This window comes from Lissotriton helveticus, chromosome 7 (genome assembly GCF_964261635.1).
Source record: "Lissotriton helveticus chromosome 7, aLisHel1.1, whole genome shotgun sequence".
Classification (NCBI taxonomy): domain Eukaryota; kingdom Metazoa; phylum Chordata; class Amphibia; order Caudata; family Salamandridae; genus Lissotriton; species Lissotriton helveticus.
The window spans coordinates 1,587,556,935-1,587,575,567 of NC_136068.1; the positions used below are offsets into that span (position 1 = coordinate 1,587,556,935).

At 43.9% G+C, this 18,633-nt stretch overlaps 1 protein-coding gene across 1 annotated transcript in view; it reads right to left on the reverse strand.

Moving 5' to 3' along the window:
* The window catches only part of LOC144770548 (circularly permutated Ras protein 1-like), a 278,089-nt gene that overhangs the window by 44,864 nt on the left and 214,592 nt on the right, over positions 1-18,633 (reverse strand). Inside the window, exons 12-16 of the mRNA XM_078655152.1 lie at positions 11,654-11,781; positions 6,117-6,201; positions 5,730-5,836; positions 3,357-3,469; positions 2,852-2,963 (exon numbers count right to left, since the gene is read on the reverse strand). Of these exons, the coding sequence (XP_078511278.1) occupies positions 2,852-2,963; positions 3,357-3,469; positions 5,730-5,836; positions 6,117-6,201; positions 11,654-11,781 (545 nt within the window). The remainder of the gene's footprint in view (positions 1-2,851; positions 2,964-3,356; positions 3,470-5,729; positions 5,837-6,116; positions 6,202-11,653; positions 11,782-18,633) is intronic.

The following is an 18,633-nucleotide window of genomic DNA, read 5'->3' on the forward strand; positions in this document are numbered from 1 at the left end:
CCACACCGCCACATTTTGGAAGAATGTTTGGTCTTGTATGTCACTTATTTTTTATTTACACTCTCCCTTGTCCACCGTATTATTTTCTTGGTAGTCTTTCTGACACCTTGGGTTTACCTTCTTGTCAACAAGGTTTATTTGACCTCATGTTAGCTTTGGCCTTTCAACAGATTACATTAAACTGGAAATCCTCCTCAAAACTTTCAATTACAGCATGGTGAATAATGTTTGTCACTATCATAGGTTAGATGTTACATTTGCCTCTGCTTGTATACCGCACACAAACAGAGACTTATTTGGGTTACCACTAACTTCTTATTTGAATAGGGTTGCAAAACAACAAATATCTCGCAATTGTTCTGAAAATTTTAAGCCCCCATGAATGGTTTCTCTGTTCTTTTTTCAATACCCTTCACCACTATATTCACCAATTAATTACCTTAATTGTTTAAGTTACTCTATATCATTGTATAATATTACTCGACCTTCAGTTGTATGATATATATTTTATTCTATTCCTTCTCTTTTTCTCCCTTCTCCTTCCTCCCCATAGTTTTTTGATTTAAAAATTGTAAACAGCTTTCTCTTCTGCTGTAAGTTATCAGTTTCATTAATAGTTATTTTATAGGTAATGATTATATTTATTCTTTGCTATATTGTTGTTAATAAAGTTTATTAAGCATGAAAAAAGAAATTATCACAACAGGGGCAACCCAAACACCACCTGGAACCAGGGTCAACAATATATAAATGTACAATAAAGGTTCCAAGAAAACAATCAGGAATGATCCAATTGATAAAACAACAAAAACAAAATGACAACAATAAGCTCAACTTTTGGTATCAGAATGAGTTAATATATTTTACCAGTATTGATCATAGTTTGAAAAATCCGTGCTCTATACTCATGTGATCACATAGTGAATATAAGAGAAACTGTACACGATATGTGTATAAAAGGAAGGAAAAAGGACAGAGAAACGGTGCAATAGTTCTTGTAATAGGTACAGATCATAAATGTCCAATAAACTATCCATATGGTAATTATTGTTCTATTCAAATTGTCTGAAGAGTCAACGGTGTTTCAGCCCTGGTAATGGAACGGGTCATCATCAAGACAAAACATTTTAGTTGAGCAAGATCATTAATTTTGAAAAAAGGGGAAAAAGTTGGATTAATGTTTTTTGTACATTTATGTATTTGGAGTCACCAGGACACCTCAGTGAGGTCAATGTTCCACTCTATCGATTTTCCCCATTGATTCATATCCCCACATGGGTGATTGCAACAAGTCCCCCAAACCTGTAAATAGATCTTATATGTTCCAACTTGTATTCCCTCTGCCCCCTCACATGTCCAGCGCACAGTTCTTTTATAGCTTAATTTGTATTTTATACCTACCCCTCAAACATACACACATAGCCCTGATTCGCAAAGAACCTGTGCACTTGGGGCGGATACTCCGCAGTCGTGGCAGCATCTTGGCTCTCATGGTTGAATCTTCGCTCTCGTGGCAGGATCTGCCCTCTTGTGGCAGGATCTCCACAATGGAAACTGCAGTACGAAGATCCCACCACGTGTGTGAAGATCCCGCTACGGCTGCGGACCCTTCGCCCAGAGTGCAGCATGGAGAAGTGTGGCTCAATGGTTAGAGCGGCAGACCCTGATGCAGAGGTCTGGCCCGGGACCAGGGTTCAATTCCCGCCTCGGCGTGTCTTGGGCTCAATTTCCTCGGACCTGATAATTCTCGCCGCGTTGCCTATTCTAATCATGGGTCCCACTCTGCAACTCTGGGCAATAGCTTGCTTAATCTCCACAACAGCCCCAACAGCGCTGGGATGCCTGGCTTCACCTTGGGGGTGCCCAGGAGTGGGGATTTCACAGGGAAAAGCCAGGAAGGGTTCCACAGCGGTATGCGTACAGCGCCAAGAAACCCCATGGGGTATAAGTGCGCTTTACAAGTACAAATTCATTTAATTTCATTTCATTTGTGAATCAGGGCCATACTCTTTTTCAATAGTAGTTAAATCTGTGGACCAAAACATGCAGATCAGGCTCAGTAATAAGGACAAGTTTCACTTTTTAAACTAAAGCAATTATGTGCTTAACTTCTGACAGTAGTTCAGAGGATAGCCTGCTCAAAAGCATATGTACGCACAGCGCCCATCATGGTGTGGTTTCTGTAATAAAATATACCAAACACTATTGAAAGATGGTTGCCATATGTGCACACGCAGGCTTATGCTTGGTTGTCCATATTTCAAAGGTTTCTGTCATAAAGAATGTCAAAAAACATTCAAGCATTTGTAAAGTCAATATCTGTTTGCCCCAATGTAAAAGGCAATCCTTATTGGCTACTGGCTTTGCCAATGCTTTTTGGAAGCTATTCTGAATGGAGGGAGAGTCAGTTTTGGAAAATTGGTCACCTTGTCTCCCTCACATAGCATCTATCATCGAATCATTCTGAGCAATGGGTTGAGATCACTGATGAAGAAAAGAAGTGGTGTTTCAAAATTGAGTGATTACGAAGAGTTCCCTCAGAAGAATCAGGGTGAGGAAGGGAGGAATGTCAAAGCTAGTTTATTCTTTGAGTAGGAGTTTGACTTTCTGCAATAGAGGGGATCGCTCAATGTTGCTAGTAGTCAGAAGCAAAATACACAGAGGGAGGCTTCACAACCTGTCTATAGCATCGTAAGTGTGTATGGAGGTATGGGACATTTCCTCTATATTGACACCACTTGTGCTCTGATAAGAAAATGGTTGCCATTTTCTTTACAACTGCACAGCAATACAATTACCAATGTGTGGCATGACCAGTGGTTAATAAACAGACACATGTGCTGACTGGTACCTGTCGTTGGTTACTGGTCTCTTCTGGCTTAGGATTCGGACGGCAAGATGACCATTGGGCATGGTGAAGCTCAGCTGGGCCTGAAATGGCAACTCGGAGTACCGCAATGCCTCTGTGACCACGGTAAAGAGAGACAAAGAGGAAAGAGCTGGGTCAATGGATTCACAGAATGCACAGCAACAAACAAACACTACAAAAAGGTACTGACAAAAAATGCAGCACTCATCAGTGGGAGAGATAGGCTGGGGTCACCTAATTACTTCCTGGTGTTTTGCAGGGAATGAGTCCCCAACAAATTATCTTCCCAAGCCCTTGTCTTACTTGTGCATAACTAGAAATCATCTTGCCATCCTTACCCCACCTGAACAAGGGGTCTGAACCTGGTGTCTTCATATAAGGTACCATAGCCCTACAATAACCTGCTGTTGAGAAGTTGCCATCACCCCTTTCACCTGCCCCATTTGCCTCATTTGCTGACCCTTGCATAGAGTTCCCTGTCACTCACCACTGTGCTTGGACTCATGCGTGCTGAACTCGAATGTCACCTCGGTGTCCTTGCTGACGCTGCCAAGGGGACGGTCCAGAGTGGGAAGGGTGTGCTCCTCATAGAGGAAGAACCTTTAGAGGGAAGAGAAGATGACATCACGTCCTGTAAGGAGCTTTATACAGTGATGAGGAATGGCACCTACAGCATGAGCACAACAGGGCTGTCTTAGGTGCTGTCACTACTTCTGATGTCTCTTCAACCCTCTACCTTTTTGTTTCCTCTCGCAGAAGTGGACTGGTCAACAAATCACCCCAACCCCCTATAAAATGGATCTAGCGAGGCCTCTAGAAATGATATTTAATGGGACACAAAGGGGAAGGGAACCTATAATTTGCTAATATGTGAATGTGGGTGGTCCTTCTTATACAAGGGCAAACTTTCCTTTATGCAATATAAAGAAAATAATTACATCATATATTTACTGCTGGTATTTCTGGAGATAGCTACTCATAACATTGAGGTCTTAGTATAGTAAACAGGCTGATGGTGGGCAGATCACTGTGCCAACTGTTTACACTACAAATGCCCCACAGACTGTGAACTTCTAGAGATAAAGTGAAGGCAGCCAGGAAGAACAATGTGAAGCAATATTGAAAGCCAATGGAGTAGCACAGGGGTCTCCAAACAACGACCCGAGGGCCTACCCGGCCCACTACAAGATGTTATGCTGGGACTCTAACAAACATAAAAAAAATTAATTATGTCAAGTCCAAATGTCGAGCAAATTTATCTGATGAGCATTTGAAGCCCATTCCAATAATTGGCTCCTCAGTTCAGTGATATTTTGATATTAAAAAATCAGTTTCATCATTCCCATTAATCTTGTGCTTCATGTTTTGTTCTTTATGATTAAAAACTCCAATTGCCAGAATTGTGTCGAAAGGAGCAGACTGAATTAATTTTTGTTGGACCTTTATTAATGGCTCAAGTTTATTTTGAATTTCTTTGCTTTGTTTTACAGAAGTTCTTTCTTGGAGTGTGTTGATTTTTCTAATTGTGTGCCACAAAATTGGACAAATTCTCATTTTAGGTGGATTTGTAAATTTTCAGTATTTAAAATTAATAAAAAAATGAATGGCCTGCTTTTCTTACCTACAGATAAGTAATTGATTATTTTGTCAGAGCATCTGTTAATGTGTTACATTTTTACTCATTATATATCATTTCTCAGTTTAAGCATAACATTCTTTCTTTGTATTTGTCACATTTCTCTTTTGTTCTGAAACAAATCATGGTGCTTACAAAAAAGATCCAAGTAAATCGAATTCAATCATTTAAATTGTATTCTTTCATTTATGAAACTGATTTTTTTTGGCCCGCAAATATTTGTAAAATGTAGGATGTGGCCCTCGTACTGAAAAGTTTGGAGACTCCTGAAGTAGCACATGGACCCCACCTTTCTAGGCCTAGAGGACAGAGTCCTGGAGTTAAGCTATTTTATTTCGATTTTCTCCAGCTAAAAAACTACATAACTTCATTACAAGGTAATACCAAAATTAAATAAAGGTTTTTCCAAATCTCCCACTAAATCTACATTGTTGGTGTTCACAGATGTTGGCATGTATGGTAGCATACAATATTTGTGTTTAGTGATAAGCTGCTCTGATGGAGGGCAGAGGGAACACGATGGAATAGAGATGAAACCTAGGGGCATATTACCAAGCAATAGCGATAATTATCGCTATTGCTTGGTTAGAGACAAAATTTTACCGCTGAGCTGCGGCGATTTTTATCGCAGATAAACCTTGGTAGTACCAAGGTTTATCGCAAATGCGATAAAAAACGGCCGCAATGCATGAATATCGCTGAAAAGTCAGCGATATTCATGCATTACCGAGCTAATGCTCTTAGCCATGTTATCCACCTCCCATTGGATAACATGGCTAAGAACTGCTCAGGGCAGGTGTTAGCTTTTGGAGATATTCGCGCTTAGCGCGAATATCTCCAAAAGTTGGTAATAGGAGATAGCGATGTTAGCGACTGTTTCCAGTCGCTAACATCTTGGCACGCCCACTTTGCATGTCATTAGTGATAAATATCACTGACATGCAAAGTGGGGCCCAAGATGGTTGCTATCTCCTACTAGCTGTCGCTAACTGGTGTTAGCGACAGCTAGGTAATAGGGAGATAATTTTATCTCCGCTTTCTTGGCTTTTAAAGCCAAAAAAGCGGAGATAAACCCTCTTGATAATATACCCCCTAGACCTCCTGCCCCACTAAAAATGCCACTGATCTAATCCACTTTTGCTTTGGTTTCACATTTTACCACACAGACTGACACACACATATACACACTTTCTCTTTCTCTCCAAAATGGATTATTTTTCTTACATGGGCTGAGGCAGGAAGATCTTCAGCTTGACATTGGTGGCAATGACCTCGGTCTCCACAATAGACTGGAACTCGCTGTACAGGTGCTTGGGAGGCACAATGTTCACCTGGGACAGAGGAGACCCAAAAAAGAGGAACACACAACGTCAGTTTCCACACAGGTACTTCTCTCCCACTAAAAATGCAGCCCAATTCCTCTCATGTGTCAGGCTGCCACACTTGTTCCAGCCATGGGTTATGGATGTTTTTGCTCAAATGAATTGTATTTGTTTTATGTAAAGCATTTATATGATTCAACCTGACCACAACATAGCAGAGGGTTCTTCAAAACAGGAAATGTAGAAAATAAAACCATAAAACACATAAATATAATCTTAAATGTCTTACCTTGCCTCCTGTCTTACTGGCCAACTGCCCAAGCTCAAGGAGACTACAGTCTGTGCCTTCTATGGTCAACACGGACACAACCACACTGTGGAGAGAAGTAGGAGTGAAAGTGAGTGAAGCTACAGGAATTTGTCTTCAAAGAAATGACCCAGGACACGATCTCTTCCTACCTCTCCATCAAATCAAGCATCATCACGCCATCCCCCCCCCCAACATTGTTGCCTTCCAGCTTCAAGTCAGGATTACCTTCAAGATCAATGCATACAGTTTTCCTCTTCAATGTCTATATCAGCCAGCTGCAGTACTTGACATGCATTTGCCCACTACAGCACCTGCTACAACTATGCCAGTAATACTCATACCTTACTAAAACTTGACAACACAAGCAATATTGACAAATGAGTACTAGCTTAATGTCTCCAAAGCCAACAACCAATGAATGCTGCCTAACCCCTTTAAACTTAACACACCCAAAAGAAGATCCTCCCATTTGGTGATTGGAGGAATACGTCTGGCCCCAGGAACTTGGAGCATCACCAACAACATTGACAGCCGTGGGAAACCTGGCATTGATCCTGGAGTCTCACCTATGCCTGTTACCCCAAGTAAATGAAAAGTGCCTTCTAGATCCTTATTCTAATGCCAGCCTAGGATTCCCATAGACGCTCATGGCAAACACCTCTCTCAGGATTTTACATTTTGACTATGCAACAGATTTTACAAAAAGATCTCACTTATTACTGCATCAACTACTAAGAATTCATAATGCTGTTGCAAGACACCTACTACACATTCACATATGTGAGCACATCTGAATGGCCATAAAGTACTCAATGACGTTCAACTGTGAAGACCCTGTGCATCATCCATAGGGCTATCAACATCAAATGCCCAACTTTAATGCAGGTAAAGCTAAAGAAAATATTCACAGAAGAGAACAATTCACTCAAGACTGAGAGGCATCACAACTGACTACCCATGCATATAACAAGCTAGGCATTAGAGGTCCTCTTCCTCTGTCTATGCAGCCAAGTGCTGGAATTCTAGAATGCTCTCCTGGCAAAGATAAGAATATTTGAAAACCAATTACAATTCATGAAGACCTAGGGCCATATTATCAAGAAAGGGCAATACATTATCGCCGCTTTTATCGACAGGAAACTGCCGCTAAAGAGGCGATAATAGGCTTGATAATATGCCCTTGTGAATTTCCATGGGCTTCTATGGGAATTCACAAGGGCATATTATCAAGCCCATTATCGCCACTTTAGCGGCAGTTTCCAGCCGATAAAAGCGGCGATAATGTATCGCCCTTTCTTGATAATATGGCCCCTAGTTCTTCCTATGATGTTGACCGAATGACTAAACCTAATCAATAATTATTGCAAATGAAGAGAAAAAAGAATTCTCAGAGAGCACACTCCCTCCACCGTGGACCCTCCAGTGGATGCCTCCTATAAGAAGAAAGCCCACTAAAAATAAAATATACATGATTAAGAGCACCACTGGAAAAACGATTGCCTTACTAGTCTGTATAAATTGCACCCACATTGAAAAGTATTCTGATACTTCCTGTGCTGATGCATTAGTGCTGACTGCAACATTCCTAAATGTAAAGCATACTTAGGGTGTTAAACCTGATTTAACATGGAAAGCCTGTGATCTCTCTCATTTGTGAAAGAGAACAACGGTATAAAATGTAATAGTGCTGCTCTCGTTACTCTATCTCTGATTGCAACCCACCTGCATTGAAATATATTTGATTGACCCGTGTGTGTGAGCAGCAACAGGGGCATGGAATTTGCTGCAACATTTAGCCGCTTTACTTTCACTGGTACCGGCCAATCTCCCTGCTCCCATTTCCTGCTAAAATCTAGGAGAAAGCAATAAATATCCAGTTCACCAACCACCTACAAAACAACAGCCTCCTGGACCCCTCCCAGTATGGATTCTGCCCAAATCACAGCACAGAAACCGCCCTAATCGCAGCCACAGATGACATCAGGGCTCTTCTAGACAGGGGAGAAACTGCTGCCCTCGTCCTTCACGATCTGTCTGCAGCCTTCGGCACCGCGCCCAACTACACCCTCCACCAGATGGGGATCCGAGGAAAAGCCCTCAAGTGGACTGTGTCTTTCCGCTCCGGTACAACTCAGAGTGTCCCCCTCCCACCCTACACCTCGGGGCCAAATAATATCATCTGCTGCGTTTCCCAAGAGTCCTTGCTGAGCCCAACTGTGTTCAATACGTACTGACCCTCCTTGGCCACCTTGGTCAGATCCCATGGTATGAACATCCTTTCTTATGCTGACGACACTCAGCTCATCCTCTCCCTAGCCTCTGACCCTGCCACCACCAAGTCCAACATCCACAGGTGCATGACCAGCGTCCATGTGCTATAACACACAGGTGCACATACATTAGAACATGCACATGCAATCACACTGATAGTGCACAGTGCTAAATTATAACATGATGTAGGCTAAGGACCAGTTAGGTACAAAGCAGTGGAACTACCTGAGTCATCCCAATGACTCAGGTAAAAAGGCTTGTTCATGCTACTGATCGCTATAACAAAACATGTATGCTGCCACCACCATGCTCATGCTACTCAACTCTTGGTAAGGGCAGTATCCCTTTAGCACTAACAGGGTAACGCTTTGTGCACCCCTTCCGGTCTAACAAGACTGCAATCTGTGAGACAGGCCTGGGTCATGACAAACATGCTTGAACCGTGTTTGCCTATGATGAAAAATCAGTAACGAGGATTGCTGCAGCTGGGGACTAAGGGCACCAGTGAACGTCCATCACCATGCAGGAGAGTTTTCTACTGCCACACTCCAATTCCACACAGCACAGATTCAGGAGAAATGAAGGCCTTTGGAAGACTAATCAAATTTTAAGCAAAAGGGTTGGTAAACACTTCTGGAGGGATACATGTAAATAGGACTATGCCCCAATATAATAGTCATTCTTTCCATACATTGGCGAGGAGGCAGTAGCCACTATACTGTGAATGAAGGATGGCAAAGAGGCAGTAGACACTTTCTACTATGGATAAGGGTACACTTTGGAATAGCCTACAGTCCAGCCGAGTCTGGCATTCTGCTGGTGGTGCAATACAACTATATGGAGCACATCCAATGTTCTCAAAGGCATTAAAGTTACAGAGGATAACAGTCAAGGAGGGTGGGTCAATATCCCATGTCAAGGGCATCTGTTTGTACAATGAGGGACTCATGCTAGCCAGGAGCTTTCAGTGCTAATGATTTGTACAGGGCAAGATTAAATAAGTCAAATGCCTACTGGCTTTTGACAGTCCAGATGGCTTTCTTGGACTACTTTCTACGCGGTAAAGTTGTCAAGGAGATGATTATTGGCCCATAACTGTTCACAAGATTTCTGTGTGTGCTCTCACCTGCATATGGAATATGAGATACTCCTGGGTCTCTACTGCCTACACTTTGGGATGGAAAGGTCATACCTCACAGTCCCTACTAGTACCTAGTACACACACAGAGTTTTTGGCATTTGGTGCTTTAATGGATGGCTTGGCATTCTGTAGTTCATGCAACACAGTTTAGAGGTGGCCCAGGAACTCCTGCAGCTGGAACTGAAGACAGCTATGTTGCCCCAATAGGTAACACAGTATTTCTCCAGACAAGGCTGCAGACAAATCAAGACCTGTTAACCATGCATTGGAATGTTTCATGGACAGTTCTCAGTGAAGAGCAGAACCTCAAATTGGCACAGTAGGTGGGGGCCTCTGACCCTCTTCCACTCTTTACCACCATGAGCAATGGCACTCAGCCAGTACCCGTTGTTTAAGTCAAGCACACTCAGAAAAGGTGCTCCTCTCACCATATTCATAGGATCTTCAGTTTGGTAACTAGTTTGAACATCTGTCTCAGTCACTCTTTTCAGAACCCAAAAGTCTGCACAGAAACTGGGTCTTTCAACCCCTGTTTGAAAATTTCAGAGCAGGGCTAGCTTATGGAATTTATGAATCCTCAATCACTCGCAGATTTAGCATTGTAGCCACATTCACGTTGGAGCAGTCTTTGACTATTTTTTTCCCCAGCGGAAGCACTCCAGTAGCCAGCATGCCAGTCAAGTGACCCCACTGACAAAACTGTGACCAATCACATCCGTCTACAGTTTCCACCACTCAAGACATTCTTAACAGTGCAAATCCACCAACAGCAAAGTGCAAACCATTCCAGCAGCCACCACACCATACACAAGGCCCAACGGAGGGAACCACAAACAATCTGCTCCTTCCTACAGTTTCCTGTATGCCATTTTACTTACGTAGCCCCTGCTGGGTTCCCCAGAACCACACACTATATCAAAAGTAGTTGGGATCTAACCCTAGTCATTTTCTAATACTGGTGTAAATGGGACGTGTTGAACTAGGGAAGACGAGGGTACTTTTCAAGCACTATGGAGATACTTAAAGAAAACAGAGGAACTAGAAGGTCGAGACTGGCGGGACAGTGGAAGTGAGGGGATCCGACTGGAGGTGCCAGCCCTGGCAAGATAGTAGTAGCCCTAAACTGGTTTAATTGCAGAACTGACGCAATCAGTGGTATAACACAAAATGATGGGCCCGCCCTGCAGAATGTATTGAGGGTATCTGAGACTCCTATATCTCGCAGACATTCATTGGCCTTACTTTGACTTGGGGCTGATGAAGGGTTGTGTCTCCCCTGCTGCAGAGCAGGGATGCCAGAGCCTGAGCCACACATCTGGATGTAAAAAAGTGAAGGTGATGTGTATGAGGGGAGAACTGCAGGGCCGGACTGGCAGTTGTGGGCACCGGGCATTTCCCCGGTGGACTGTGAGGGTGGAGGCTGGTTTTAGATCCAAGGGGCCCATTTTTGTTACCAGGGGCCGGTTTTGCAGCAAAGCCGCATTATCGGCCCCATGTAACAAAAGCTGCAGTGTTTTACACCCCCCCGATCGTAGGGTGACCAGGTTTCCAGGATTTGCCCGGATGGTCCCAGTTTTTTACCAGCTGTCCCAGCAGATTTCAGGAAATATAGCTCCTGTCCTGGTTTTTAGAGAAGGTTAATTGAAAACCGTGGGAAGTGCTTTTTATGTTTTACAAAGCAGGGATAGTTAGCAGTTGGTTCAAGAAAGCAATTTAATTACCAGGCAAGCTACTGGGTATAAAATAATTACATTTTATGTATGTTCTAACCTCCTTTTATGTAATTCTCTTCTGAGGAGCGCTGTCATTCTGCCCACACGCTTGAAGTAAAATTGCAGTCCTTCTTCTATTTTTGTGAAATGTCCCGATTTTTGGCTTTAAAATTCTGGTCAGCCTACCCTATCGCGGCCGGACCGACTTAATTGCCGGGGCGTTCCCAGTCCGGCCCTGGGTAATTGGCCACAAGTAGATTTGGTGAACAGAAGGATGGGCCAAGAAATCTATCAGCATGACCAAAAGCAAAAGGATTGTAGCATCACAGTGAGAATGCACTTCACCCTGAGAATCCATTGCCACTGCCTTCTCCTTCAGAGAAATCTCTCACCTGTGCATGAGGGCAAAGTCAGCCAGATCTGTGTAGAAGAGCTTGGCGTACTGACGCATAATGTCCTCTTTGCAGTCCTCCAGGTTCCCCAGGTCAGTGTTGGCTTTTCCATCAGTGCAGATAATGACCTGAGGAGGGCACAGAATAGAAAGATGAGAGCAAAGAGATGAGAGATGAGCAAAAAGGTGTAGGAAGGGGAAGAGAGGCATAAATGTCTCTGCATAAATAGGGAGGGGCCACACCTTGCCAACAGTACAAATACCCATCCCTGTTCATCCTGTTCATATGGGTATTTTCCTGTGGGTTCTGTTTGGATGTTTGTTTCTATAGGTATATTTGTGTGTCACCATCCCTAACATTATTTTTTCTGTATTTATGACCAAACTGCCTCTATAAGACACTTTAAGGATAGCCTCAGTCACGGCCACTGTTTTGTATGACGTTATCCTGGTTATACACAAACTGCTATAAATTTCTGGTATACTTTCGATTTTGTTGAACACTTTTTTTAGTCATTTTTGTTAACAGGCTCTGCACATTTCCCATCGCTTTTTACTGACAGCTGCATAACACCAGGGCCCAAGGGTGCATGTTCTGAGTTTACCTAAGAGAGCCTAATCAGAAAGGTCATATTCAGCTCTTAGCTATGGTAGTTTGCTTCCCTTAACCTAGCACACACGTCATCACGCATACCCACATCCTGACACCAGGCACGAAGTCAGGCTATAATTAAAGGCTATATCTATGTATAAGTTTGAAGTTCAGTTCAGTTCAAGAAGCCTTCCAAAACCCACTGTCAGGGTCTGGGCCCTGCATATCACCAAGGAGCAGCTGATTTTAGTAGCACAAGCCCTCACCCACCAGTGGTGCATGCTTCATCATCGGGCGGTGCTCCACGTTGGGCTGGTGCTGCAATGCCCAAGGGTCCCACACAGGGGCACATAGCCAAAGATCTTTTAGTCGCCTGTTCAGACAATTGTTTAGCCAACCAATCCATCTAGATAGTCCTCCCTAAGGATTTTAAGAATTGCATAGATTGGTCTAAAAAGTTAAACTAAAATTAACTAGGGGTCCTCTTTCAGACTATTGTATTAGTAAAGTGTTGTATCCAAGGGAAAGAATTCAATGGAAATCCAGATGAAATTGAAATACGTTTTAATTAAATAAATATGAAGAACAACACCACAGATCCACATGTGTCTCTCTTAGTCAGTCTCCAAAGAATAACTGAATACTGAGACTGAGACTTCCAAGAGAACAGGATTCTACGTTGCGAAGTAACAAACATACTGAAAGATGCAAGCTAAATATAGACTATGAAACCATACAATGAACATAAAGAAGAAATATGACATAAAGCCGCTGTTAAAATATGTTCTTTGGCATCTTCGGTTGGGTTTGCTACCCCGGATCTCGGGCGCCTAACAATAAAATCGACTGGATTGTTGCACTCTGACTGGTACTTAATTCTGAAAAGGTATTTCTGCAACTGCAGGACCCACTTTTCAATTCTAGGGAGCCAGCTAAGACATCCCCATAAACAGAGGAACTAGTGGCGTATCCCCATACATAAGGAGGTGAAAATGCTGGCAGTCCCACCTGATGGCCAGCACCTCTCTTTCAATTTGTGACTAACGTTGCTCTGTCCCAGTCAAGGCGTGGCACCTAAATGCTATAGTACCCCATGTATGTTCACACACTTATTGTAGCAGAACAGCATCCACTACTGGTCTGGCATTGGCCACCAGGTGTGTGGACTTTTGAGGATCAAAATATCTCACTTCAGTGTCACTGAGTAATGTCACTTTTACCTACAGGAACACCACCTCCTGAGCATCTCCCCACTGTCCTGGTCCTCCTTTCTTTGTGAGACTTCATAGTGGCCAGTCAGAATATGAACTGGCCACAATATGTGGCCATTCCTATAAAGCTCTGGATCTCCGTCAAAGAGGAGGATGCTTTCACCTCCCGAATGTCCTAAGCCTTCTGTGGATCTACGTTCACACCATCACCTGAGAGACGAAGCCATAGACCTCCACAAGGGGCATGGTGTTCCAGAGTCTACATGCTAAGAAAGAGAAGCTTCTCCCTCCCTATCTAGCTCTCTTTATTTTGGGAACTACCACCAATTTGGTAGTGCTTGATCTTAGTTTACGAGAGGGTGCATACCAAGAAAAGATTTTCTGAAAGCTAAATTTCAGGATCTCATCAGCCACTGAGTTTTTCAGATGTAATCAAAGCTCTGGCTGGACTTGCAGGCTCCTAAATACGAGTTACAACATCAGGATTTATATTATTAAAGATTCCCCGAGTGCAAGGGCTCAGACAACATTTAACACGAAGCAGTGTTTCAGTGGTTAGTTTGCAGGCCCATGAGCCCATACCACAGGTATCAAGTAAAAAAGAAGGGACTAGCAGAAAACCAGTAATAAAAGAAGTAAAATCACTAAAGATATGAGTTCATGTGGTGGAATGGAATTGATTACACCAGCAAGGAAAGATGATTGTGTTTTCTTAAAACCGGAAGTACATCAAGAAAATGGAACCACCCTGTGCAGAATCACGAAGATATACTAATGCAAGCATGGTATGAATAATACAGGTAGTACTAAGTGCACTCGGTCATGGGGTTGTTGAAGCAAAGGTAAGTGAGCAAACGATGCATACTAATACATATTTTGGCGGTCTGCCGTAGTTCCGCCAGGGCAACAGTGTAAATACTTCCATCGCCCTGGTGGGGGACCCGACCGTCGAATTTATAAATGACTGCCAAGCTGGCGGTCATTATTAAGGCATTGGTAGGATCCGCCATCACAGTGGTTCCTGTCAATGTAATCCGCTGTTTGTTGCAGAGTTGCGTCAGAATGACACAACCCTGAACCAAATACTGTTCTTTTTTTATTTTCAAAAAGAAAATCCCAAAACAGGTTTTCTTTTTGAAAATAAAAAAGTAATGCTCCTCTCGCCACGGGAGTCGTCTCCCATTGTGGAGGGAGCATTATTTGGCGTTTACAGTCCCAAACCCTGATGGTGACAGACAGTAAACAAGCATTTGCAATGCAATAGGTCTCGCATTAGGAAAGTTTGAGCTATTGGTATTGTAAATGACACATTTTTTATTTATGTGTTGGTTTGGAAAATAGTGAATTGAATAGCTTTGTCATTTACAATGCCAATAGTTTTAACTTTCGCAAATGTGACACCTATAGCATTTGTAATGCAATATGTGTTGTATTTACGTGACTAAGATGTATTAATATTACAAATAAAAATGGCTTTTATTTTTGTAATAATTAATACTTAAAAATTATTTTAATTTATATTGGCAATAGCTTTTGTAAATAACTTTTCTGAAGATTATGTTCATTGTATTTTTATGTGACATTTGTAATGAAGCTTGAAACATTGAGAGAACATATTTGAACCAGTTGTTGACTGGTTGCAAAGATTGATGCTGTGGTGGCGCGGAGTGGGTGGCGACAAGTGATGCTGTGGCGTTCAGTGATGCTGTTGTAGCGCATAGTGATGTTGTGGTACCCCTGAGTGATGCTCTGGTGGTGCTGAGTGATGCTGTGGTGATGCGATAGATAGATAGAGTGAGTGTGATAGATAGATAGAGTGAGGGCGATAGATAGATAGAGGGAGGGCGATAGGTAGAGTGAGGGCGATAGATAGATAGATAGAGTGAGGGCGATAGATAGATAGATAGAGTGAGGGTGATAGAGAGATAGATAGATAGAAGGGTGATAGATAGATAGACAGATAAAGTGTATTTATGTTGCATTGAGTAGAGTGTAAGTATGAGGCATGTAATTATATGGCACTGAGTGGTAATATGGGGAGTGTATATTGTATTCAGTAGAGTGTAATTGTGTGCCGTGTAATTATGTGGCATTGCGTGGTATTTGGAGTGTATGTTGCATTGAGTGCAGTGTAATTATGTAGCGTGTAATTATGTGGCACTGAGTGGTAATATGGGGAGTGTGTGTTGCATTCAGTAGAGTGTAATTATGTGGTGTTTAATTATGTGGGGGTATTTGGAGTGTAAGTTGCATATAACTATGTGATTAAGGAACAGTGAGCAACCCAAAATACCCTTGAGGGCTTGGGTGAGTAAGGAGAAAGGTATAGGTGCCTTCAAGGGGATTTGTTTAACAAAATATAATTAAACGTGATTCAACTAACTCTTTAGGACAGGTCAATGGTCCTTATTCTTGAAAGGACCATTATGTAGTGTGTAATTATGGGGCACTGAGAGGTATTTGGAGTGTATGTTGCATTGCATGTTGCATTGAGTGCTGTGTAAATATGTGGCGTGTAATTAGGTGGTACTGAATGGTATTTTGAAAGTATGTTGCATTGAGTGCAGTGTAATTATGTGGTGTGTAATTATGTGGCACTGAGTGCTATTTGGAATGTATATTCCATTGCAGAGTGTGTGAGGGTGCTGAGTGTGAGGGAATGGTGTCATGCTGTGCTTTAGATGAATATGTTTAAAAGTAAAGTGTGCCATACTGAGATTGCTACAATAGTTAATTGTGGATGCATTAACAATTGATGTGTGCACTGATGGCTGGTGGTGTGTGTGCCTGTAGAAATGGTGCACTGATGGCTGGTGGCGTGTGTGCCTGGTGAAAGCGTGCACTGACGGCTGGTGGTGTGTGTGGGCCTGGCTGGCTGGTGGTGTGTGTGCCTGGTGGAAGCGTGCACTGATGGCTGGTGGTGTGTGTGCCTGGTGAAAGCGTGCACTGACGGCTGGTGGTGTGTGCCTGGTGAAAGCGTGCACTGATGGCTGGCGGTGTGTGTGTGTATGCCTGGTGAAAGCGTGCACTGACGGCTGGTGGTGTGTGCCTGGTGTAAGCGTGCCCTGATGACTGATGGTGTCTGTGCCCGGTGAAAGTGTGCACTGACGGCCGGTGATGTGTATGCCTGGTGAAAACGTGCACTGATGGCTGGTGGTGTGTGTGTGCCTTTTGAAAGAATGCACTGATGGCTGGTGCTGGGTGTGTGCCTGGCCGGCTGTTGCTGTGTGTGCCTGGTGGAAGCATGCACTGATGGCTGGTGGTGTGTGCCTGGTGATAGCGTGCACTGACGGCTGGTGGTGTGTGCCTGGTGAAAGCGTGCACTGATGACTGATGGTGTCTGTGCCTGGTGAGAGTGTGCACTGACGGCCGGTGGTGTGTATGCCTGGTGAAAGCGTGCACTGATGGCTGGTGGTGTGTGCGTGTGCCTGGTGAAAGCGTGAACTGATGGCCGGTGGTGAGTATGCCTGGTGAAAGCGTGCACTGATGGCTGGTGGTGTGTGTGTGTGCCTGGTGAAAGCGTGCACTGACAGCCGGTGGTGTGTATGCCTGGTGAAAGCGTGCCCTAATGGCTGGTGGTGTGTGTGTGTGTGTGCCTGGTGAAAGTGTGCACTGACGGCCGGTGGTGTGTATGCCTGGTGAAAGCGTGCACTGATGGCTGGCGGTATGTGTGTGTGCCTTGTGAAAGCGTGCACTGACGGCTGGTTGTGTGTGCCTGGTGAAAGCGTGCACTGACGGCCGGTGGTGTGTATGCCTGGTGAAAGCGTGCACTGATGGCTGGTGGTGTGCGGGGAGAGAGAGTGGGGAGGGGGCAAAGAGGAGCGGGAAGAGCTGCTCTCGGCAGGCTGGGGAACAGATGGTAATGCCCTAGCATGTTGTGAAACATGCCACTTTGTACTTGATTAAAGGAACATCTAGACCGTAGTCATGCAGGCCATGAATAAAACCTGCGATTCTGCATACTGTGTAAGCAAGCACAAGTGCTCAGGATGGGGCTAAAGAAGCTGTACTATCTGACATATGGCTCAAGGATCTTCCAGACACACATTCCTGCCTGTGCCTAGTCTGATACGAACCTAGGAAACGTCTGTATCTGCAGCTGCACGAGAGGCATATGTACGGGATGTCAAAATATCAAAGCACAAAACGAATCTGCATTCGTAGGGCAGAAAAGTCAGTTAAACTTCTGCAGGATATAAAGCAACAGAGGTGTGCGGCGAGAGAAAGTGGGGAGGGGGCGGAGCGGGAAGAGCTGCTCTCGGCAGGCTGGGGAACGGCTGGGGAACAGATGGGGGCTAAAGAAGCTGTACTATCAGACATATATCATTCCTGCCTGTGCCTAGTCTGATACGCACCTAGGAAAGATGTGTGGTAACGAGGCATCGTTCATGCACATACTGTGTGAAAACCTTAAAGACCTCTCACTTGGAATGTTTAAAAAGTGCAAAGTCTTGGTGATTAAAAAAAGTGCATACATGCTCTCGCTCAGGTCAATTACCAACAATAAGTTACACAAAGACGCTGACAAACATCTTATGACCGATTGTCACGTCAGTGTAAGTCAATCTTACCTCCCGCTTCTGAGAAGCGGCACGGGAATACGATATGCGTAGTGTTGTGGTAAGAACGCATTTCCGAAATGTACCCAATAAGAGGTGCATGAAATCGATGAAGCAAAGGTTTAAATAAAAAAAAAAAGAGTTAGGCTGTGTGCGAGGGGAGAGATCGGAGGTGCTGGCGGCTGGGGAGGGGGAGGAGAAATGCGAGAAAATAAAGGACAGATGGCTGGGGGGGCGTAGCGGGAAGAGCTGATCTCAAAGAAGGCTTTGGAACAGATGGTAATTTAAATTTTAAAAAAAGCCTTTGATGCAGCAGGGGGCAGAGAGCAGGGGGCGGAGCGGGAAGAGCTGCTGGCGTGGGAGGGTGATTGATGGGCGGGGCAGTGCTGGGGAAACCTTTGATGTGGCCTGGCGAAATGCTGCTGGCAGTGGGAAGGCTCGGGCATGCTCGTCCACGAGGCGTGCACTTTCGAAAATCCGCTGGAGAGCCCTTGCTTGGCCTGAAGTATGGTTTGGCTGCATTAGGGCTGTTTTCCTATTCCTGAGGAATAGGAAAGGCGAGCCCTAAAAAATGGCTACATGTAGGTATTTCTCTGATGGAGTAATCTTCGCCGTAGCA